This window comes from Cavia porcellus, unplaced genomic scaffold, assembly GCF_034190915.1.
Source record: "Cavia porcellus strain 051 isolate PalLab524CR breed Dunkin Hartley unplaced genomic scaffold, mCavPor4.1 scaffold_25, whole genome shotgun sequence".
Taxonomy (NCBI): domain Eukaryota; kingdom Metazoa; phylum Chordata; class Mammalia; order Rodentia; family Caviidae; genus Cavia; species Cavia porcellus.
Genome location: NW_026947508.1, coordinates 16,544,661 through 16,570,094, shown reverse-complemented (window position 1 = coordinate 16,570,094; position 25,434 = coordinate 16,544,661). Strand labels below are relative to the sequence as shown.

The 25,434-nt window shown below is 37.3% G+C and overlaps 1 protein-coding gene across 4 annotated transcripts in view; it reads right to left on the bottom strand.

The window, feature by feature from the left end:
* Positions 1-484: 484 nt before the first annotated feature.
* Positions 485-25,434, bottom strand: part of Cdc42 (cell division cycle 42) — a 37,863-nt gene continuing 12,913 nt past the window's right edge. For 2 of the 4 annotated variants that reach the window (XM_003471342.5, XM_063235716.1), the window contains exons 2-6: positions 16,172-16,314; positions 11,808-11,880; positions 7,410-7,519; positions 7,093-7,290; positions 485-1,961 (exon numbers count right to left, since the gene is read on the bottom strand). In XM_003471342.5, coding sequence (XP_003471390.1) covers positions 1,872-1,961; positions 7,093-7,290; positions 7,410-7,519; positions 11,808-11,880; positions 16,172-16,276 — 576 coding nt within the window. In that variant the 5' untranslated portion in view covers positions 16,277-16,314 and the 3' untranslated portion in view covers positions 485-1,871. Of the gene's footprint in view, positions 1,962-3,242; positions 3,429-7,092; positions 7,291-7,409; positions 7,520-11,807; positions 11,881-16,171; positions 16,315-24,355; positions 24,375-25,434 lie in introns of those variants that run through there. The other 2 variants (XM_063235717.1, XM_063235715.1) reach the window with 2 other exon arrangements.

The window sequence follows — 25,434 nt, the reverse complement described above, 5'->3', positions numbered from 1 at the left end:
CACTGAGACACACACACACACACACTCTCTCCACTCTCGCGCTCTCTCTCTCTCTCTCTCTCTCTCTCTCTCTCTCTCTCTCTCTCTCTCTGAAGCTGCATTCTAATAAGCAGTCAAATTTGAAAGTAATCAACTTAACAGGAAACCTGGCTGCTTTCCCACTACTGTAGGGCCCACACATGTTTTCTCACCATGAACAGGGAGCTTTCTGAATATTTTGCATTAAGAACTGTCACGGGCCTATTCAGTACTTAATACTTACAGAAAACAGTTTTGTGCCTGCCAGTCAAGCTTAGGGAAGAAGTACAAAACTAAACATATAAAGAAAAAAACCTAAAACTGAATGTCAGAAAAGAAACAAAATAATAAAGCTATAAAAATCTTATTCCAAAATTTGTTAGAAATTGATATTCTGTAAAAGTTCCCAATCCTAAATACCTGAAAAGTAAGAGGCGGAGAGGAAAATAACAACCTTCAGGCTGACTTGTGAAGGGTTTTTGTTTGTTTAATACATCTGAAAAGAATGCATATACAAAGATTGAGACATGAGAAAGCATTGGTTCAACACTAATGAAATCTACAAGAATTAGGATCTTGGGATGGTGAAAAAATTACCTAAACATTTTTAAAAACTGGAAACTGCAACAAAAATAAGCTGATAAAGTCCCTATTAACACTGAGTCTTCATAAGACTCCTTGCATGATTTTTATTAAACTAGAGAGCCTCAACCAATTGCTATAGGGTTCCTCATATGGAAAACAGAAATAAGGGGATTTCCCTAGCTGGTCCCCATGTTGCTAAGTGTTCTCCCCAAGCCCGCCCACCCACCCATAGCTTCTTAATGAAGCAGGCCTGCATCCTCTCAACCTGAAAGAGGATGCCAATTATCCCGTAGGCATCTGTCTTGTAGCACCACTCCTATTTCCTCTGTGTCAGGTCTTCTGCTGGAGTCTAGGAACACCCAACGCTACTGAATGGCAAATCTACGCTAAGCATATAAGACAATGACTAACAGGGGAGAAAAAAATTTTAATTACAAACTCAATCCATTTGGTGTATTTCAAAAGGTGCAATACTTTTCTTCATTTATCAGTGAAAGAAGTAAAAATTAACTTCCAAAAAAAAAAAAAATCAGCAAGTGGCAAACAAATTTCCTTGAAAGTCACAGTCACATATAGAGTGCATCCTAGAAAAGAGGAGGGACAAGACAGCTTCCACCCACTTTCACAAATTTTATCAAATACTGGATCTACTCGAGGGTGGAGAGAGAAAAAAGGCAACTTTCAAAAAGGAGTATGTTATTAAATGAGGCATTTACTATACTCCTTCCTAAGAGCACCAGGTGGGGAACATGTTCTTCTAAACTAGATCTAGGAAGTGGAATGTGGAATCAATCCGTCCTCCTCCTCTAAGGGCTGACCACTGGTTAATGAATTTTAAAAAATAAAACTAAAAAATAAACCCCCACACACTCCCCCGCCCAAAAATAAAAGAAGGAAAAAAAATACTAAGATGTCCCAGATTACTCTCAAGTGCAACCAGGGAGCAGCTTCAACAATTCAAATTAGTCTGTTACAAAGTCATCACAAGCATGCCTTACTTTTGAACAACAAAAAAAAGTTTTTGAAACAACAAAACAAAAACTAGTACTGATCACTTTTCTGACAATCACAATTACTCAAAATTAACTAGTACTGGGAGGGGCGGGGCATACCTATCGGCCTTGTGTCACACAAGTACATGTGGTAGGTGCAGGGCATTTGTCATTATTGCAGAAACGAATTTTAATTTTTAATCTTTAGTTTGATTTAAACATTGCTTTTAGTATGATGCCGACACCAGCTGTGCAGAAAGGGATCTGGAGAGATGTTCATAGCAGCACACACCTGCGGCTCTTCTTCGGTTCTGGAGGCTCCAGGGCAGCCAGTATTGCTTCATCAAACACATTCTTTAGGCCTTTCTGAAAAGGGGTAGAAAGAAGAAATGGGCAGTCTGATTTTCAGTATAAGAGAGCTGGAGTTCAAGTTTAAAACAGCCAAACCCCAAGAATGGGCAAAGAAAAAAACATTAAATACAATCCTAAATCTCAACATAATAAGATTATTTCACCAAGTTTTGTCCAGGGAGGCCACTGGAAAGATTCAGCAATGCAGGAGCAGAGGAGCAGATGTTCATGAGTGAGAGTGGTCCTTTGAAAGCTTTTTGCAGACCAATGTATGTCACAAGAAGCAAACAAGCACATGTCATTTGCTCATTCAATGCGTTTGTAATATGCTGTTGAAACATTTTACATAGAAACAAGGAAAGCAGCTCTGCATTCAAATGAAACAGCTGGATGTGAAACAGAACTGAGAGGATGCCTGGGCAGTGGCATCCTTATTATATGGAAGGCACAAGCAGAGATAAAGAGCACAGTTATGGCAGCTACCATAGATATTTACTTTAAACTCCTTCATCCCACCAATTAGAGGGAAGTAGATACAAGGAAGCAAACAGGTGGGGACCCCATACATATGTAAAGTCAAAGCCAGTCAGTGTAACAGGAATAAAGCTTCACCAGGCATTATACAAACAATCATATATTTTTAATTTCAAATTTTAAAAGTAACCACAATTGTATGTTTCCTTCACAACAATAAAATCAAAAGCAGGAAAATATAAAGATGGCAGCTTTACATCTCAACATTAACATACCTTAAGTCAACTATTAAAATGGATGCTAGTCCTAAAAGATAATGTAACAAATGAACTCATAAAGCAGTAGCAGATACATACCTTCCCACCCCAGACTGACAAATACTCCACCTACAGCACAGACAGCCAAAGCAATAGCAACACAAAGTTTCGCTGCACAAAGAAAACCAGAAAAGAATCCTCCCTTCCCCATTACACTCTACTAGCAAGTCACCCTTTTCCCATAGTTTGTCATGCAATTACAATTAACAATTGATCATAAGAGTAAAATGATGTTTGTGTTACTTTCGCCATCTAGAACTATCATCTAGAAGAGTTAAAACTCTTATTTTCTCCAAGAGGACATTCTTAATGCCAGACCATGTTCCCTTTTGCAATAGAAATTCAAACCAAAAAGCTCTGAGCATCAGGCAACTCAAGCAGCAGAACGTTAAACAAGTCCAACTTGACTACCCATCACAAAAAATATTCTAGTAAGATATTGCATTCTTGATCAAAAACTAATACAGAGGTTGCTCTAAGGTGGTGAGTAAAAAGACGCAGAGGCTTTCAAACAGGATGGTTTTATTCCTTTGTTTTTAAACGATCTTTCTACAGTAGTGGGGACAGGAAGCAGCAGCAAAGAGGGGAAGGAGAAAACAGTTTAGAATATACAGCACTTCCTTTTGGGTTGAGTTTCCGGAGGCTCGAGGGCAGCTAGGATAGCCTCATCAAACACATTCTTCAGACCTCTCTATAAGACAGAGGGGAGGAGAGAGAATAGCAGCCAGGTTAGAGGATTAGAAAGACTAGCAGATACAATAGCAGTCCGGATTAAATAAGCTGAATTCACAGAAGCGTTATGCTTTAAGAAAAATAAAATGCCAGAATGCTTGATCTTAAACATAATATTGGTAAAGTAGATAACCGAACAAAAATTTCACCTCATGAAGAAAGGTAGGGATGCTGAGAAAAAAAGCTTTTTATGAAAATGTACCATGTTACTTCTAAAATTAACACACAATGAAATATAATATTGCAACATTTTATGAAAAAAATGCCAGAAAATAAAAAAATGGATACATAGGATCAGGCACAGTTGCACATGCCTACAATCCCAACACTCAGGAGACTAAAGCAGGATTGTCATGAGTTCAAGGTCAGCCTGGGTTACATAGAAGTTTAAGGCCAACCTGAACTATCACAGCAAGATTCTCTCCCTCCCAAAAGGGGGAAGAGGTATGTAAAGTCACGACAGACATGCTGGGTAATTAATGCACAACCCCCCAGTTCTACTGCTAAGAAGAGCATACATATTTTGGAAAATATTACAATTTCAGGCTTATGTGAATTCAGCCCCTGAATAACTGAAGGACACAAATAGCAGACTAACAGGCATGCTATATGTTTCTAGGTTCACTGACATATCTGGAAGGGATTAATCAGGATTTCAGAGTAAACCAGTTTCCCAAAACAAAAAGTTTCAGATTTTAGGAGTGTTCACTTTGCAGCAGTTAGCAACTGGGAGGAATTTGAAGAATGGACTCTAGAAACAGCATACACTTCAGTTATTCAGATAGGTTATTAGAGCAAGTAACCACCACCCAAGTTATACAAAACAAAGAATGGGGGCCCTAGAATGAGTTTTAGCAAGCAGTCCAGTGCTTTCAAATGTCTGCATGGGAATCACAGCATAAAGCATGGAGTGAAAACAAAGAATATTCTCAGATCTACAGCGATTAAGACGTAGAAATACACTTACACCTCAGCCAGAAACTCCAACGAGACAGTGGACTCAGTAGTAGTGGTACCTTAGGCCCAAAGATTCACCTAAACTCACCTAAATCTGAAACCACAGGTTTACCACCTACAGTAGTCTCACATGTTCTTTAGATCAGTTTTACCCCAAGTAAAAATGCCCCCAGAAGTCCCAGAGCATGGCTCCAATTTTAAGTGCTAACTCAAACTACCCCACATATTCCCTCCTCATGCCCTATATTTGGCATCCCAGAGAAATGGAACCCACAAACTCCATTAGATATAAAATAAATGAGATAACAATCAGTACTCAAAAAGAGGCAAAAGTTTTTAAAATTTTCTTCACTCTGTATCACTTACGCTCTTAAAAATGCTACATGAAAGTTGAAGTTCCTCTGCAATTATTCTAGGTATAAACTCATAATTGAATATAAAGGAGTAAAGATAGAAAGGGAAATATGTTTTATAATTAAAAAACAAGGAAGAAGACCATTAAAAATTAGGTATATATGCCATAATAAGAAAGAAATCTTTTCTTGCTTATTGTACACAAATATAAAAAATACCCTATGAAACAAAATAAATTTAGGCTTTACCCACTGTCTGTTTATACAAAGAGGTTAGTTTTAAAGGAATCAATAAACAGAATTTCGAATTCTAAAAGCTCTAGCTCCTACCTATAAGTCCTAAAAATCTGGCTATTTTCTAATTTTTTTCTCCTCTGATTTTTCCTAACTTAAGAATCTAGGAAAAAAAAGTAACTGCTGTAATTTTTTAAAACTTTCCTTACCTCTGTAAAGTGATTTATTACATAAACTTGTTCACACTGCAAATGTCTAATACTTAAGCACCCAACTACCTAAAATAAGCTTCACCACCAGGCATAATGGTGCAAACCTACAATACCAGCAATTCTGAGAGGCTGAAGCAGAAAATCCAAAGTTCAAGCCCAGTCTGGGCAACGTAGCAATTTTCAAAGACCCAGTCTTTAAAAAAAAAAAAAAGATGCGGTGAGGGAGCCTGGGGATACTCAGCGCAGCTCAAAGGCCCTGGGTTTGACCCTTAGTATTATTAAAATAGTAATAATAATAATTAGCTTCATCCCTGACATAAAATTAGGTCCATATGATTTTCTTGCCTCCATTTCATCAACAGCAGCCTCCTAGAGAACAGGAAGCTTATAATATCTGCAGATGGAGTTATTAATGTTCCACAGATAGCCTTTTCCTCTGCCTCAATACCAATATATTCAGTGACAGTTTTCTGGGAATGGGATTAGAATAAAAAGAAGCATCAGGCTTTAAAAAAAAAAAAAAAAAACTCAAGTTTGCTGTGTGAGACAAGATGTAAATTTTTCTGAACTTCGAAATATTCATTTTTACAATGGCATTAAACAGGCGAGAAAAACTGGGTTTAGGAAAATGTCTTTAAATCACCTAATACTAGGTCTTGAAGTTATCCTGTAAAATATCCAGTTAAGCATAAAAGCTTTATCTTTAAATATCCAACCAAGGACCAAAGAGGGAGCTTACAAAAGTATGTACAAGGCCCTATATAATAACTGCCTAATCGTGCTCACTTCAGCAGCACACATACTAAAATAACTGCCTCATAAAAATGTAACAAACGTAATTATATATGCCATTTACTCTAGCATACATATAATCAAGAATCCGTGTTTAAAAAATAAAAAATGAACAATAAACTGAAAAGGCATGATTAATGTAACTGAATTAGTATAATTACTAGTGACCTCTATTTTAATTCAGAATGACTCTTCACTGTTCAAACTTCAAACCAAAAGTTCTGTGCTGTCTCCGTAATTCTTTCCTTTACCCCTAGAACAATATTCAAAGGAGGAAATCTGCAATTCAACTAAGGTAAAGAGGATTTAACCACAAAAGCTGGTTATCACTTTCACTCATTGCTCCTATACTTTGATCTGAGCTCCCTATGAAACTACCAGAGGAATTCCAATCAAATGACTCAGACATGACCAAGAGGAGAAGGAGATAGGTCCATGTGAAGAACTGACTCCAAAAATACAAAAATGGAGATTCTATTATAAAATATGTTTGAGGACTATGGCAGAAATGGCCAACGTAACATTCTTTGATCTGAAAGTTCCAATACCATGACTAATTCTTTGTCTGGTTGACTTTTCCCCAGAAATTGTGTAGTATATCAAGCATCAAAACTGGTAAGAAAAAAAAATCAGCTATAAGTTTCTAAGGGGGAAAAAAACACTCATATTCTCTCAAAAGCTTGTATTTTCTAGACTATTCTTTAAATTTTTTTGGCACAACCTTGACTGCTTGAAATCCACACAATTCTAACATAAGAGTTCACCAATCCAAGTTTTTAGACTAATAACATTCTCTATAAGCACAAAGGCCTCCAACAAACAACACACAGTGTGAGGCTGGTCATATTCTGCTTAGGCAGCTTTGAATATTGTTAATCACTGTTAGAAATAACCTCTGTGGGGCTGGGGATTTAGCTCAGCAGCATAAGCCTTGCAAGCAGGCGGTCGTGAGTTCGATCCCTGGTACTGGAAAAAAGAAAAAAAGAAAAAAAAAAAAAAGAAAGAAAGAAATAACCTCTGTATCCCAACCTTCAGTAAACTACTCAGCTGTAAAGAAAGCTCCACACAGCCTTACCTGTGTGAGTGCAGAACACTCCACATATTTGACAGCCTTTAGATCGCGGGCCAGCTTTTCAGCAGTCTCTGGAGTGATAGGTTTCTGTTTGTTCTTGGCAAGTTTCTCAATGGTAGAGGGATCATCTCTGAGATCAATTTGGGTCCCAACAAGCAAGAAAGGAGTCTTTGGACAGTGGTGAGTTATCTCAGGCACCCACTAAAGAAAAGGTATTTTAATACACTTTTGTTAATCCGCAGCCTTTAAAACTAACACAATGGGTCAACAGAAATTCTATGATGACCTTTTATTGAGGAATAGTTATCCGAACAACTTACCTTTTCTTTCACATTTTCAAATGAGGATGGAGAGACCACTGAAAAACAGACTAGAAATACATCTGTTTGTGGATAACTCAGTGGTCGTAATCTGTCATAATCCTCTTGCCCTAAGAAAAAAATTGAAGAGACATCAACAACTAAACCTCAGTGTCCTTAAATCACAATCAACCAAGAGATTAAGAATGCAATTTAAGGAGCCCCTGTAATCCTGGCACCTGGAAGTCTGAGACAGAAGGACAGCTGCCAATTAGGCTGCCTAGCTACATAATGAGTTCAAGACCAGCCTGAACTACACAGCAAGACATGTCACAAAAAAAAAAAAAAAAGAAAAAGAAAAAAGAATGCAACATAATAGCACACTGATTATTAACCAAAAAGCAACTTATCTAATAAAACGTATGACTGATAATATACCTAGAGCCTGGGATATAGCTCAGTGCCATAGCATGTGCCTGACAAGCACATGACCCTGAGTTTAATTCCCAGACTACATACACACCTAAATACATGTACATAAGTAGATAGGTGTGTATGATTGGGCAATATTCTCACTTAATCTACTTATATATGTCAAGAACTCTGAATTGCAGTGAATTTGCTACTATATTATTTTCTTTTATTTCTAGTTTGTAATTTTCAGTCTTTGTCTCATTAGTAAGCCAACAATAATGTAATAATAAACTGTCACTACAGATGCAGTAAAAATCAATTCTAAAGCAATCACAGGGAAACTACATAAGAAAACAAAAATTTCAGTAAAACTCTGCTAACAAAAGCAATTGTCCACCATGATTATCAAAGCTGGTTACAGGTTTAGTTAGTATATAAATGTAAGACCAGTATCTGAAACTGAGAAGATCCAGGAGGGGAAAAAGTTGTCAAGAAACAATGGCTAGTCAGAAAGAATAAAAACTTAGGAATTAACCAGGCACAATTTGTACAAAGAAAACTATAAAGAGTACTTAACGAAATTAAAGAAAGACAAATGGAAACACACCTCATAATCATGGATCAGAAGAGCCTATAGATAGAGTACAACCCTTATCAATATCCAAAGAACATGGGGCTGGGGATTTAGCTCAGTGGCTTAAGCACCTGCCTGGTAAGCACGAGGGCGTGAGTTCGATCCCCAGCACCAAAAAAAAAAAAAGAATTTTTTGTTAGAAACAGAAACAAAATTTCAAGCAATTCTGAGTAAGAATAATCTTGAAAAAGAACAATGCTGGAAAACTCATACTTCTGATTTCAAACCTTACTTTAAGGCTACAGTAATTAAGAACAAAGTAATGCTGGCATAAAGCAGACATAACAAAACAATGAACAGAGAACCCAGAAATAAACCTTCATATATATGGCTAAATGAGTTTTGACAAGAAGAGTGCCAAGACTAATGAAAGATAACACTCTTCAACAAACTGGATATCCACTTGTAAAACAATATAATGTTTGCCCCACTCCTACAACCATATACAAAAATTAATTCAAAAGTAGATCAAAAGCCAAATGTATAGCCAGGCACGGTGATGCACAGCTGTAATCCCAGCACTCAGGAGGCTGAAAGAGGAACACTGAGAGTTTGAGACCAGCCTGGTTTACGAACTAAGCTCAAGGTCAGCCTGAACTGCACAAGATCCTATCTCCAAAAGATCAAAAAAAAAAAAAAAAGGGGCTAAATCTAAGAAATAAAGACAAAAACAAACAAACAATTCTCAGAAAATATTGGAAAGAGCCTCACAGTATGAAACTTGGCATGGCTTTTTTTTTTTCCTTTTTGAGGAGGGAAGGATAACATCAAAGGCATAGACAACCAAAGAAAAACTATACAAATTAGACTTCATGAACATTAAGTTTTATGCACCAAATGCCAGTACCAGGGCTAAGAGTAGCGCTCAGTGGTGACTGTTTAAAACCAGGAGTTCAAGGCTAACTTGGGCAACACAGTGAGCCCCCACCTCAAATATGAAGAAAAAAAGAAAAATGAAAAACAGCAACCAAAAATCACTACAGTAAGTTACTATCTCATACTTGTTAGGTTGGCTACTATCAAAAGACAAAGTATTGACAAGGATTTGGAGAAACTGAACCCTTGTGTACTGGTGGTACAAATGTAAGCTGACACAGCTACTTTGGAAAAACTACCCTCAAAAAATTAAGTACTGAATTATCACATGACCCAACAGCTCCATTTCTGGGTACATATGCCCAAAAGAATGGAAAGCAGAGGCTCAAAGAACTATTTGTTTGCTTACATTCTTGCTTTTTGAGACATGAGCTATGCAGCACTGGCTAACCTTGACCTCACTATGTAGCCCAGTCTAGCCTCGAACCCAGTGCAGTCTTTCTGCCTCAGTATTCCAGGTACAGGGACTACAAGAGTGTGCCATTATGCCAAAGAAGTGTATATCTGCAAACCCATGCTCGCAGCAGTATTATTCAGAAGAGCTAAAACATGGAAGAAGCTCGTGACATCACTATTCATAATAGCTCAAAACTAAAATGCATGCATCCATCAACTTATAAATGGACAAACAAATCATGCTATGTTCACAAAACAGAATACTGCTCAACAATAAAAAGAAATGATACACACAACATGGCTGGTTCTTAAAAGCACTATGCTAAGTGAAAGTGATCAAACACAAAAGACTATACATTGTATGGCTCCATTATATGAAACCTCCAAAAGGCAAAAACTATTGAAACCTAGAAGGCGGATGGATGTGTGGTTGCCTGTACCAGGCCAAGGAAGGAAAGGATTGACTGTAGAATGGCACAGGGATATTTTTTAGGGTGTTAAAATATTATGTATCTTGACTACGGAATTCCAAATCATCACACTGCACTTAAGAGAATTTTACTATATTATATACATCAATAAAACTTTTTTAAAGTACCATTTAAAAATGTAAAGGCTTGCCAAGGATTTTAGCTCAACAGCGTAAGTGTCTGCCTGGCAAGTGCAAGGGCATGAGTTCAATCTCGGGTACTTAATATGAGCTTTCAAATTTGAAACAACTTTAAGTTCATTTTCAACTATAAGAAACCACAAATTATCTTTTCTCTGCATACAGATTACCCTATCCAAGGGCAAAAATAGAGAAAAAAAAAACTATCATGAAATTATAAATCATTATTATCTCTATTTTCCAACTTCATTAATTTTATAATGTTTAACTCATTAAAAGTTTCTCTAAACTTAACTTTATCACTCCACTTCACCTTCCCAAATTCAGAACTGTAAACACAAACAGTTCTTCAAAGTGGACAGTACAATATACTCCATCAGAGCAGTGTGTCAGCTGGCAAACAATGACAGAGTAACTCATAAAAAGAAGAAAATTTAGAATTCCCACATACTAAAATAATACCTCTCTGAGATTTTCTTTTGGCTAACTGAACTGATAAAGAGACTACAGAGAGAGTAGAAATTAAAATATGTAGTCTCTGTTAGAAAAAAATAGAAAATATTGCTCAGGTACATTTAAGGAATAAAGTAACTTGTTCTTTTTTTTTTTTTTTTTTTTTTTTTTGGTCTTTTTCCTTTTTATCGGTACCAGGGATCGAACTCACGACCGCCTGCTTGCAAAGCAGGTGCTTATGCCGCTGAGCTAAATCCCCAGCCCCAAGTAACTTGTTCTTACAATTTGGATAACAACAAATGTCAATACTGTAAGCTACATACTAGTTCACTCTCAAAATACTTTCACATATAATATAAATAACATGCTATTAATCTTAAGAAGCTCTCTAAACATGCATTGCACAGACAACATGTAAGCTACGTAAGCTTTCAAATAAAACAAAATATGCATAATAAAACATCACACATGACTTACAAGTTTACACTTTGGGCATACTTACAAAACTTTGGGCTTTAAAAGCAGAGAAAGCCCACTGCACATTGCTAGGAAAGCCCCTAAAAAGTTGTACTGAGGGGCTGATTTGAGACGAATGGGCCTCATCGTCTCCTTGGAGCTGGATTTGAATAAATCTTATTTTCTTTTTCAAATAAATAAATAGGAGAAGGACAGGACAAAGGGATAGACAGTAGACAATCTTCTTCTGAATTCATTTGCTTAGTCTCTCCCCAGCCACTAACATAGTCCCTGAGTCACTACAACATACACACATCAATTACAGCATATCTAATGACATCTGCTTTCACTTTCTGTTGTCTACTACCCCACCCAGGGTTCCCCAAACTCCTTTATTAGCCATCCTAGGTCTGGGATTGCTCCTTGGTCATGCATCAACCATCACTGTATGTAATCTTGGAAAACTATTAACAAATGGTAAATGCTCTGCTAATTTTCCAAAAACCCAAAAAAGACACACAATCACCACCAACTGTTACAGTTACAGATCAAAACATTATAAAGCCATTTAAGTTTTCACCTGCAGTATCAAAAAGCCCAAGAGTATATGGCTCTCCACCAATCATAACTGTGACTGCATAGTTGTCAAAAACCTAAAAACAAAAGCAGACAACAACATTGTTAGAAGGTAAGGAGTAGGTCAAAATGGGATAAGACAATTCCTAAGGCAGTATTTCCTTAAGATGTTATCTTCTCTTAGTCTATCTTGCTTATATAACTAACCTTGCCACCTATGCTTTTCCTTCCATGATTTGAATGATTCTTAGAAAAAGTAACAAATACATATACTGAGGATGTCTGCTCTATTCACAGAAATTAAATAAGGACCTATAAACGGTTAGAGGTGAAACATAACTGAGTCCCCTTTAGATACACAAAATAATACTGGTACAAGTCTGCAACTTTAACAGTGGTTCACCTCAAAGATCAATCAAATACAGAAACCACTGTTCATTTTCTGATAGTTGGTTCTAAATACCCTGTAATACTGTCATTCTCTTGAATGGTTTTACATTGTCTTGATATGTTTGGTGCTACAGTATATGAAATTATACTCAAAGATTTCAAGGAAAGAGACACTATGGTAACTACTTTTATGTCAGGATATCTTGTGGTGAAACACTATTTTGCTAAAATGGTTATGTTTTGACCTGCGCTGTTTTGTTATTATGCCCTCTTTTATCTCAATCTCCTTTTTTTAATTATTTACTTTTTTATTTTTATCTTTTTAATTAAAGGAAAAATAAAAAATAGCAGAATATATTATAGTAACCCACTTTGATTTCCTATTAACTTGATTTGAAACCCTGTATTGCCCTCACCATCTTGTTTTGACTGATTTTCCCCTATTCTGCTTTGCTTGATAGTACCAAGTTCAAAAGCATAGGCAATAACTGTGAAGACAATAACATTCATTATGATGCCCATTCTGGTTGACTATTATCTTCTTTTAAAGTCCTGTAATGTCTCCAATGTTTAGTTTTATTCTTTACTGTTTTGTTCAATTTTATTATAACTGATGATATAGGCAATTCTTTTTAAGATAGCAAAAGGCAGTATGGTAACCATTGTTGATCACCTAGTATTTTGGGGTTTTTTGTTTGTTTGTTTTTGTTTTTTTTTGTCTTTTTCATTTTTATTGGTACCAGGGATCGAACTCATGACCGCCTGCTTGCAAGGTAGGTGCTTATGCCGCTGAACTAAATCCCCAGCCCCTAGTATTTTGTTTTTACATTATCTATTATGTCCATCCTTTTGATCTGACTCTGTTCTGTTATGTCACATTTGGTTTTACTCTCTTCAAAAAAAGTAATAAGCACTGTGGGAGTAATAAAACCCAAAACGTGTAACTGTCATTGTACAAAAGGAAAAGAAAGTGCTCTTAAGGATATAACTGCATACATATTTAAGTGTATAAGATAGATAACCATATTACTGAGTTTTGTTGGATCATTGAACAAAACTGTTTGCAGTCTCACTGTTTGAAAATCTACTTTATATGCTTTAATTTTGTAACTTGAACAACTATTTCTAAGATAACAATATGTAATCTATTAACTAGTGATTTCCTACTGTTTATTCTTTCTGAAATTCTGTATAACTTGTACCCTTTTGTTTTTTTCTTTTTCTCCTTAAATAAAATTTTTAAAAAAAGAAACAATTAAAAAAAATCAATCAAATTGCTAAAGAAGCATTTCTTCACAGATCATCCCCTTTTAATCAGGAATTACAATCTCTTAGATCCATGATAATCTTTTTTTTTTTATTTCAGGGTCCCAGATGTAAAGAACTTCAATGCAAACAAATGGATTAAGAGAAATAAATTAGTTAAAGAAAGTACTGGGGAAAAAAAAGGAAAGTACTATATTTTGAGAAAAGGCTAACAAATTATTTGTTGAAACATTTCATGAATAAAATTCACACTGAAATAGGGATAAACTTTACTGGTGGAGCACTTAACTAGCCCATGCAAGGGCTAACCTTTTAGCACCTATGTGTATATGTGTGTGGGAGAGAGAGACAGAGTCTTGCTGTGTAGTTCAGGCTGGCCTCGAGCTCACTATGCAGCCCAGGCTAGTGAATTCATGGAAATTCCCCTGCCTCTGCCTCCATGGGCTGGGATTGTAGGTGTGTGCTTGGGTTATAGGTGTGTCACCAAACCTACCTTGTTCCTGTGTTATACATTAGGTTTTTTTGTTTGTTTTAATAATTTGGTACTGGGGATTAAACTCACAACCCAGTACTTGCCAGACAGGTACTTATGCTGCTAAGCCAAATCCCCAGACCCCCTTGTTCCTATTTTAATGAATTAGTCAAGAGCTTGTTTAAACCAGGCATAGTGAGTTCAAGGCCAGTCTAGACTATGATTCCTCAACAACAACAACAACAACAAAGGCAAAAACAACAAAATACAAAAAACAGTTGGAGACATAGCTCAGAATAAAGCCTCCGAGTTTAATCTCCAGTACAGTACTAAAAGGAAAACAGAAAAAGAAGAAAAGGGGGAAACAAAAGAAGAAAGGGACTCAAAAGCAACCCTCATTTGCTGAACTATTCAAATACAAGACCAGAGCCCAGGCTGTAGCTCAGTGGCAAAGCATGCCTGGCAAGAGCAAGGTCGAGTTCAATTCCTGGTACCATTAAAAAAAAAAAAAAGACCCAAATACAATACTAGACTAAGAATCAGAGAAATGGCAGACATGGTGGTACAAGCTATAGCCCCACTACTCAGGAGGCTAAGGCAGAGGACTACCTGAGGCCAAGAATTTGAGATCAGTTTGGGAGACAAAATGAAACTCCATCTCAAAAGCAAAATGGAACTAAAAGAATCAGAAAAGCTGTCATCCATTCCAGACTTCGTTCATACTAGTGTGTGATTACTTAAGACTGCTAAGTCTCATCCCTAAATTGGGCCTGAATTCCCTCATCCCTAGGAGATGAATAAGGTGATAAGTACAATTCCTTCAGCTCTAAAATTCATTATTTTAGAAATGGTAACTCGGTTCATAGATGTACATAAATATACATTTTACATCAAATTCATTTCCATAATAACTTAAACAGGTACCATGGGTATACTATTTTTGTTTCATGGTCTACTTACCTAAATAAAATCATTCACATTCATATAAAATCATTTTATTCTATGTTCTCCCTCCTCCACAAACCCCTTTCCCAGAGACCCACATAAAATAAACACAAGCCCACCTTCAATATAATACCAAGTAATAAAAGCAGTTAACAGACTCAGAAGTAATGTTTACAAATAAACATTAACAGAGACTAAAACATAAAAATTCTCATTTTGAAACAAGATCCAAGACAAGACTATAGCTCCTAAATTCTTCACAACCTCACGAAGTCTTCCATTTATACAATTATCAAATGGACCAGCTCAAAACTCTTGTATCTAATCATCTCTAAGAAACTACATCTTCTTTCTTCCCATGTCCTTGGCCTAACTCAGTCATTTGACATGCCTAGGTATATTACTGAGACTGCCACTTCCAACTTAATGTAATTACCAAGCCCTTAACTTAAATTCACCTTCCTGGCAAGGCTCTTTGGATCTCTGAAGATTAAAGTAGTCAAACATGTTCTTCCCTTTCACTTCAAGACTACTAGCCCCACATTAACCACACATCAGGGCCACATAACCCCTAAAATGGCTCACTTAACAGAGATGGTTACTGCCATGCCAGGCCAACACCAACTCCCCTCTCATCACTAATCAGACACGTTTTTAACATAATCATACCACTAGGCTGGCCTAGCAACCTAGGACAAACAATGGATCCCCAGACATGTGCTTTCACAAATTTGTCACTCTTTCACCTCATCACCTTTATTATTCCCATGTTCCCTTGACCTTTCCAAGGAGTTGATATTTTCTATCTATACAGACTCAGTAAAACATGTTCTCTGCCCCTAGGAACCAGTATGGAGCTCTATTACCGCTAAGAGAACAGTTCCACAAAGTGGAGACATACTGCTTTCTCTGACAAGACCCTAGCTGGCATCCCAGGAGGCCCCAAGCACTGATCAATCACTGGCCAAAATATCAAGAGGGGAAAAAAAGGTCACCTCACTCAAGATGTAGAACACACTTCTTTCCTCCCAACTGAGACCACCACGCTTCAGAATTTCATCCACTGAAGTTCTGCTTCCCAATACTTCTTGCAAACCCTTGTGTCACCCCTTCTGACTTTCCACTGATTTCTCAGCTACTTAATTTTACAGTGTATATAATTTTCCCAAGAAGATTTTTAAAAGCAGGAAACAAATGTAGACAACAGAAAAACTTCAGTGCACAGAGAAAGGATTTTCAAAGAATTTCAAAAAATTACAATACACTTCACCAAAGATGAAAGCCCTTATACTTACAGTTGGTACATATTCAGATGGAAATTTGTTTGTTGTATATGATATCAGGAGACATGTTTTACCAACAGCACCATCGCCCACAACAACGCACTTAATTGTCTGCATTGTGGAAATTGTTTAAATATTTCGAATTTGATGTTGACCTACAAAAAAAATCAGATATTTATTTTATTGATTTTAACTATATATGCACTTTTTCCTGTATTAGCAACCCATTCATTCTGAGAAAGAGTAGCACTAGCACAACAACAAATGCTGAACAACCTAAAAGGTAAAATGTAGACAGGCTCAGAGTTACAGTAGTAGTCAATTATCTAAATTTCTGATCTCTGGTTATTTCAACTTCTATTCTATTTTGTTATTTCTATTTCTATCAACTTCTATTCTATTTTGTTATTTCTATTCTATTCTATTCTATTCAACTTCTATATTCTATTTTGCTTTGTTTTTTCAAATCCAAAATGGTGCAATGAGCAGTTAATTTCCTTTTATAAAGGAAACGAGGATCTATCAGGAAAAGTCCCATGTAGCGTGCCATCCTCTGTATGTGTACACACCCACATGTATTTCTGCATGCAAAACAGACAATACAAAAGCCACTGATTCCCCTCCCCTCCCCCACTCCTTCAATACCAAGACAGAACTCAGGTCCCTTGCACTGAGCTATATCCACAGGCCTTTTCTATTCTGTATTTTGAGACAAGATATGCTAAGTTGCTAAACTGCCCAGGCTGGGCTTGAACATGGGATCCTCCTGCCTCAGTCTCTCAGAGTGATGTGATTATGAGCATGAGCCATCATGCTAGACTACTACCTCCCCACACACAAACAAGGTCTCACCATGTAGCTCAGGTCAGCCTTTAACTACCTCAGGATGGCCTCAAACTCATAGCAATCCTCTTGCCTCAGCCTCCCAAGTGCTGGAATTACAGAGGCACAGCCAATCACACCTGGCCTCAGACCACTGCTTTTAAGACAGTTCATTTACCCAGCCACAGAACTACAGTTACTCAGGCTATAAAAATAACAGAGCCCCCACTACCACTGCTCCTGCCCTCAGAATATACAAGCAATATGAGAGACTGAACAAAGATTCTTGAGCTAAATTAACCAAGCTGCCTAGTTACTAGTTCAATATTCACGGCATAAAGAATCTAAACCTCACAATTTTAAAATGAAAAAGTTCAACCATGCTAAATCATACAGTTTATAAACAATCACTCTTACAGTAATCCTGTATTCTAAAATAGTACTAATTATAAATGCACCTTATTGTATTTCATCAATACTGAAATATTTTTGTCACGCTTATACAGAATATATAAAATCAGAAAGTGTCTTTATTGAGGGTGCCTTACAATCATTATCAGCCTTTTCTACCCCAAATTTTGATATCTATGAAATTTGGTCATATAAGCCTATATAATCCAAGCACTATGAGAGGCTGAGGCAGACAGACTACAAATTCAAGTCCAGCCTGGGTAATTTCATCACACCAGGTCTCCACATTTAAAAAGGGCTAGGGAGTATGGCTCTCCGCAAAGGCCCTGGATTCAATTCCCCTACCGCTGTGAGAGAAGGAAAGAAGGAAAAGGACAGAAAGGGAAAGAGGGAGAGAGGGAGGGTTATTGGGAGAGGAAAGGAGGAAATGGGATAAAAAAATCTTAGGTTCAGTGAAATATTTATTTTTCTGGAAGAATTTACAAATAGAAGCTCTTTGCATTCAATGTCTAGATTTTAAGACACAGTCTTATTTCAATTATAATCCTGACTATAATTCAATTTCTTGCTGGCCAGATGTGTCACCTTATTAAACATAAAAATATGGAACTACCTAACTCATCTAAATATGGACACAAGGACTGGATGTCACACTATGTGCTCCTATTGCTCCTTTCACTTGTTTTGTTTTGTTTTGTTTTGTTTGAGACAAGGTCTCACTCTGTAGTTCAGGCTGAACTTTAACTCACTTGTGTCACAGGTTCTGATCCTGCTTCAGCCTCCCAAGTGCTGGGATTACACATGCACATCATTGCTCTTTTTACAATGTTTAATCATTATTTATAAATACCTATTTATGTTTCTGTACTTAAGTCTATACTACTTTATACATCCCTGTACTTTGGAGTATTTGGCACAAAGACTGACACACAGTGAATTGTGGAATGGATGCAAAAGTCACATTACAGAAGAAGAAAGAGGAAAGTACAATAGATGTGAGTAATCACAGGAAAAACTCTCCCACTATTCATCAAAACTACCTAGACTAAATTTCTCTTTGTTCAGCTCCCTCCTTTTTCCTTTCCTTTTCTTTACTATGCACAAAGAAGCATCCATACAAAAACTGTATAGTATTAATAATCCTGATCTCTAACCTTAATCAGCCACTGCTGCAACCTAAACCTGTTCTCAAATAATACTGATAGTGATAACAACAAATACCTAACACTAGGTATCATGTACTATTCTACACATATTACACATATTCACACACTTCATCTAGCCACCCTGAGTTATATGCTGTATATTCTATTTTATAAGATAAGAAGATAAAGCTCAATGAAGTTAAGCAACTAGGCCAAAGTTACTCAACCAGTAAGAGGCAGAATTGGAATTTAAACCTGAACATTCTCAAGTCTATTATTAAACATTACCTCACACTTCCTCTCCTGAAAAATGACATTAATTAAAACAAGTATCACTGAATTCTCATATACATATGAGAATTGTCAACATCACAAAGAGGAAGGCAGAACTAAAAGGAAGCAAGAAGTAAAAGTAAAGTTCACTTCCTGTTTCTTCACTCTACAGACAAGTAATAAATTTTATTGCAAGAAGGGAGGCCAAGAAAAATTAGTAAGCATTTGCCTTCCCCTTTCTGTTTACCCGCAAATCTTTCATTTCTTAGACTTCCCAACATAAGCTCAGCAATTCTTTGGAAGTTGGCTGTGTGTCCCTCGTTAAGAGCCTGAGTTCTGAAGTCAAGCTGGCTCTACCACACTACAGCTAAAGCAAGCTTGGGCAAGCTCAACATTTCTGAGGCTCAGCTTTTTAAAAAAACAAAGGCAGCAGTTAAGTACTGTCTGTACAGAGCAAAGTGATGGAATAAGATAATACATGTAAAAATAAAATAGTATTTTTAGTAAATGTTTAATAAATGTTAGGTCTTGACTAAGTGAATGCACCTTGGGTCAGTGTAAGAACACCTGGGCAGGGGATATAGCTCAGTAGCATTGCACCTGCCTGTCAAGCACAAGGTCTTAAGTTTAATTCCCAGGACTACAAAAAAAAAAAAATTCTAACACATCATTTATAAATGTTAATTATTAAATTTCACTTTTAATTCTGTAACTCATTGTTCATAGCATCAATGTCAAAATTGGAGTTACCATTACAAAGCAGATCATGTGGATCCAGAGGAAACTGAGGCACAAGGATGACAAGCTCAAGCCCAGCCTGGGCAATTAAATGACAGTGAGGTCCTGTCTGGAAATTTTAAATTAAAAAAAAAGCTGGGGATTTAGCTCAGCAGCGTGAGTGCCTGCCCAGCAAGCATAAGGTCGTGAGTTCAACTCCTGGTACCAAAAAAAAGAAGAAGAAAGAAGAAGAAGGAAGAAGAAGAAAGAAGAAGAAGGAAAAAGAAGAAGAAGGAAAGTGTAAGAGGAGGAGGAGGAGGAGGAAATCAACAATAACAACAACAACAACTAGGGATGTATGTATCTCAGTACTCATGCCCTGGGTTCAATCTCTAGTACCAGGGGAAAGGAGGGACAATTTCAGAGTCAAATTCTAATTTAGACTATTCTGCACTACCTTTGGCAGACAGTAATATTTCACGTACTAAAATGTCATGACAGGCAGTTACAGTGGTATACAACTGTAACCCCACCACTTGGAAGGCAGAGGCAGGAGAACTGCCACAAGTTTGAGGCCACCTGAACTATACAGTGAATTCAAGGCCAGCCTGAGCCACATAGCCAGACTCTCTCTCTCTCTCTCTCAAAAATAATTAATTAATTAATATAAAACAAAATGTCATGACTGGGTGTGGTGGCACATGCCTATAATCCTAGCACCTGGGAGGTTGACACAGAAGAATTCCTGTAAATTCAAGGTCAGCCTGGACTACATAGAGACCCTGTCTCCAAATAAATAAGTAAAACCCAAAATAATTTTTTATGAAAAGAGCCACTTTAATCTTGACTACCAACTCCACTGACAAATATAAATCTGCTTTAAGTACTTGAAGGCAAATTAAATCTTTCTTTGAGATTAAAAAGACAATCAAGGGCTGATGATATAGCTCAGTGGCACAGCACTTGCCTAGCAAGCGTGACATCCTGAGTTCAACTCCTGGCACTCTCCCCACCCCCAAGACGATCAATTAATTAACTGATAAATAAATAAAACTTTAAAAAATAAAATGCCATGAGATGATCCAAAAATGGGAGGAAAGATCAGAAAACAGATTTTGGTTTTGCAACATATAATGCCAACAACTCAAAGTACACTAGACCAGCCATGTTAATATATCCCATGTTAACCTCCCAGCAAAATTATATCATACTAGCCACATGTGGTGGCACATCTCTGTAATCCCAGCACTTGGGAGACTGAGGCAAGAGGATTGTTGCAAGTTCAAGATCAGCCAGGGCCACAAAGTGAGTTCAAGGCCAGTCCAAACTGCATATGGAGATCCTGACTTAAAAAGAAAAAAGGTAAGAAAAATTGTATCATACTGCCAGGTGTGGTGGCTTACACCTGTAATTCCAGCACTTGGGAGGCTTAAGCAGGAGGATCACAACAAGTTCAAGGTCAACATGAGAAATTTAGGAAAACCCTTTCTCAAAGTTTGGCAGAAAAAGGCTGAGGCTAGCACGAAGGCACATGCTTATAATTCTAGTATTTGAGAGGTTGAGACAGAAGGATCATAAGAGTTCAAACCTCGGGCTGGAGGTTTAGCTCAGCGGCATAAGCACCTGCCTTGCAAGCAGGCAGTCGTGAGTTCGATCCCCAGTACCGATAAAAAGGAAAAAGACAAAAAAAATTTAAAAAAAAAAGAGTTCAAACCTGGGCTACATAATGAGACCATGTCTTCAAAAGAAAAAGAGGCTGGGGATGTAACTCAGTGACAAACTGCTTGCCTAACAAGACAAGACTCTGAGTTCAATCCCAATAGCACCCCCACACACACATATACAGGAAAGTGATAAGACAAAAGGTGGCATAACAAAAGGTAACACTATATTTGGCTTTTCTCAAATCTCCCAAATCACCTGAGTCTACCAGAGCTCTGGAGTCTAGACACTTTTAAGGCGAGTGATGGCAAACCTAAAAAGTACTTAATTATCGCAAAGTCCAAACCTGAACACTGAGATTTTATTTAGAAAACAACAACTCATACATTAACATCTGTTGTCTTAAAAGAAACACAAATAACATGCAGGTTCTACACCTCTGCTCTTGGGAAACAGCATTGAAACTGCTGGGCCAGCTGTATATAACTTAACTTACTCATCTAATTAACTGTTAACCTGCCTATTGCTGCTCAAATTGTATAATATGGCTGAGCACTCACTCAAAGTTTATGCCTTTACTCACATAAATTCCCTAAGCTTTCATGGATGGCCTTTCGACTCTGTTTCTATCCTAACTTTCCACTTCAAAATCTCACTTGCTCTGAGACACAGTCCCAACTGTGTGGCCATCTTCTATAAGCTGAATGTTTGTATCCCTCCAAAATTCATGATAAAATTCTAACTTCTGGCATTAGGAGGTAGAGGTGTTTTGGAAAGTGATTAGATTGTAAAGAGTGAGCACATCAGCAAGAAGGTGCCCTCTGTACCGGAAAACTGCACACCCCAGAAATCAAAACTGTTTGTTGCTTGATACATTTCATTACAGCACCCCCAAAGAAACTAAGATTACTCCCTGACAAGGCCTTTCTTAACTTTCAAATCTCTTGTCTTCCTCTCCTTGTCTTCACTGTCCATACTCCACATACACAAGTCTCTGTATCTTTAAATATGCTAGAGTTTGTCCTACCTTCAGATACACTGCTTCTAAATTATTCTTGAAGCTGCCAGGGGTTGGTTGGCTGGCTAGTTTTGGTGGTACTGAGAAGTGAACTCAAGAGTTACAGACCCAGCCCTTTATTTGAGTCAGGCACTAAATTGCCCACACTGGGCTCAAACTTTCAATCCCTCTGGCTCAACCTTACCTGAGACTGATTAGAGGTGTGCACCATCACACTTAGCTAAAGCTACTGACTCAAACCTTCAGATCTCACTCCAATCATTTCAGAAGAAAGTCTTCCTCTGACCACACTATACAGAATAAAAGTTCCTTCTCTCTTTATTCTTTGTCACATTATCCTATTTATTTCTTCAATAGTACTTTCAGGATCTGTACTTATCTTGCTTATTTGTAACACTGCAATAAAAAGGACAGACTTTAAATAAAAGTAATGAAGTTATCCGCTGGGCAGGGTGCCACAGGCCTGCAATCCCAGCACTATAGGAGGCTGAGGTGGGATAGCAAGCTCAAGCCCCACATGGGCAAATTTATTGACTTAGCAAGACTCTGTCTCAAAACAAAAATTAAAAAGAGGCTGGCAATGTAGCTCAGTGCAAATCAATCAACAAATAAATCTCCACAAAAGATTGCTATTTGTCAAACAGCAAACAAATACAGTCCAATACTATCACACAAGCGTTCAATCACTGAATAATCAATCACACAGTACTGAACCATGCTACTTTTATTGACATGTTACATTTATTCTGGGGAAAGAACTAGGCTTACTTCTGTATCCCTCTCCCGATACACTTAAAGTAATATTGAGCCATTAACTAAGAGTAAAAAAATTAAGATTTTTAATATTTTTAAAAGCCTTGTTGACTAAAGTGGTAATATGTGGGAAAAAGCTGAAATCAAGTATCATGGACCATATCTAATCCTATCACCAAAGTGGCAACTACAGGAGGACGATGAGTTCAAGGCTGGCCAGTGCTACATTGCAAGACCCCATTGCCCCTGCCATAAAAGCATGAGATTTTCAAACAAAAACAAACATGAGTTTCAGCTTCAACTCTACTACTTACATGTGTGATCCTGGCAGGTTACTTCACTTATATATCTTATTTCTTTCATCAACAAACTAACATCTAATTGACACTACTACAAAGAGAAATGAGGTAATGTAATAAAGCAATTATGGTATTAGTCAGTACATTATAAATACCTAATAAGGCACCTTACTGTTACGTCCAATTAAAACTTGCTGAAACTAAAAAGATTCCGATTAGAACTACACCTATTAAACAAAAGAATCAAAACACTAAAACTGCCCAGGCTGAGCTTGAATTTTTGATCTTCCTGCCTTGCTCTCATTCTGAACACTGGGATTACAGCCATGCACAACCACGTCTCCTCCTCTTCTTGAAAGGATTGTTTGCTAATTTGATCAATGCTTTCAGAAATCTCTTCATTTTGATTCTGTAGCAGTTTAAAATAAACGTCACATTTGTAGCTAAGGGAACAGGAATGTTACAAAAAGGGTATTCACTGCTATTTTAAGAAGAGCCAAAATAACTAATCATACAATGAATGTCTATAGTCTCTAACATGCCCAAGGAATACAATATAAAATAGCAATCAACAGCATGAACTTTCAAACCAGCAGCTCCAAAACTCGTATTTCCTTTTTTACTCTGTTCAACAACCACCCTCCTCAGTTGGTAATGGAGATTGAATACAGGGCCTTCACACTGAGCTGATTGCCAGCCCTTTTTTATTCGAGACAGAGTCTTACTAAACTGCCAAGTGGCCCAGGTTGAACTCAATCTTGCAATCTTCCTGCTCAATGTCCCAGGGTGCTGAGATTACAGGTATATACCACCAATTCTGGCTGGTATCTGAATTTGTGAGGGTAGAATGAGAGGAGTTTGGGTAGTATGTATGACAAGAAAAAAAATTATGTGCCAAATTATAAAATAATTTATAGATTATTACTATATGCCCCTAAAAAAACCTTCTTATACATAAGCAATTCTTAAGGAAACAACTTACAGTAATAATATCAGACTGAAATTCCCGATCACAAACAAAACAATTACAGCACTTTTTGAATATTGAAGTATTAGCTTTGAAATTACTGCAACAGCTGTGCGTGGTGGCTCATACCTATAATCCCAGCACTTGGGAGGCTGAGGCAGGAGGATCACTGCAAATTTGAGGCCAGCCTGGACTACATGGCAAGATCCTATCCAAAAAACAACAACAACAAAAAAGTAAGCTTTTCAGACTGAAAACAAATTACTCAACTGATCACTGACACCAGAACAAAATAAAGTGGAAACAATAACTTCATTTCCATGCCAGACATGGTGGTACATGCCTGTAATTGCAGCACTTGAGAGGCTGAGGCAGGAAGATCACTGAGTTTGAGTTCAGCCTGCACTACAAAGTGAATGCAGCCAGCCTCAACTGTATAGTAAAAGCCTATCTCAAAAAGACAGAAAAAAAAAAAAAAAAAAAAACAGTAACTTCTTTTCTAAACCTCCCTTGCACCCAGTGGAAAATCATTTTCCAGTCTCAATATTAGTCTTCTTTTGCTTTCTAACACCTGTGACCAGTGTTAAAATTCATGAGATAACCCAAAGACTTCTTTCATACAAAATATGATCACTGGCCAGGCATGGTGGTACAGGTCTGTAATTTCAGCACTTGGGAGGCCGAGGCAGTGAGTCTAAAGCCAGCCTGGGCTACACAGCAAATCTCTATCTCAAAAATAAACAATTAAAAAAAAACATGATCAGGTCAGGCATGGTGCTATGTGCCCTTAGCCCCAACTCTTGTGTGGCTGAGGCAGGAGAATCACTATGAGTTCAAGGCCAGTCTGAACTACATAGTGAGGCTTTGACTCAAAAAAGTGGCGAGGGTGGGGGGGGCCTATAGCTCTGTGGCACAGCACCTGCCTGACAAGTGCAGTCCTTAGTTCGATTCCCAATACCAATAAAAAAACACTGATCAGGTCCATCTCAGTCCTTTGCAGCTATATATCAGTTCTTTTAATTTTTTGAAAAATAAAATTACATAATCAAATAAGAGCACAGCAACAGTTATTACACTGTGTATACCAGCTTTAAACTAGTTACTCAAGAGTACAAGACATAAACCAGAAACAGTCTTACAAAAAAGAAACACAACATCACAAATCTGGGGCCAGACACAATGGCACATGCTTGTAATACTAATGTAAC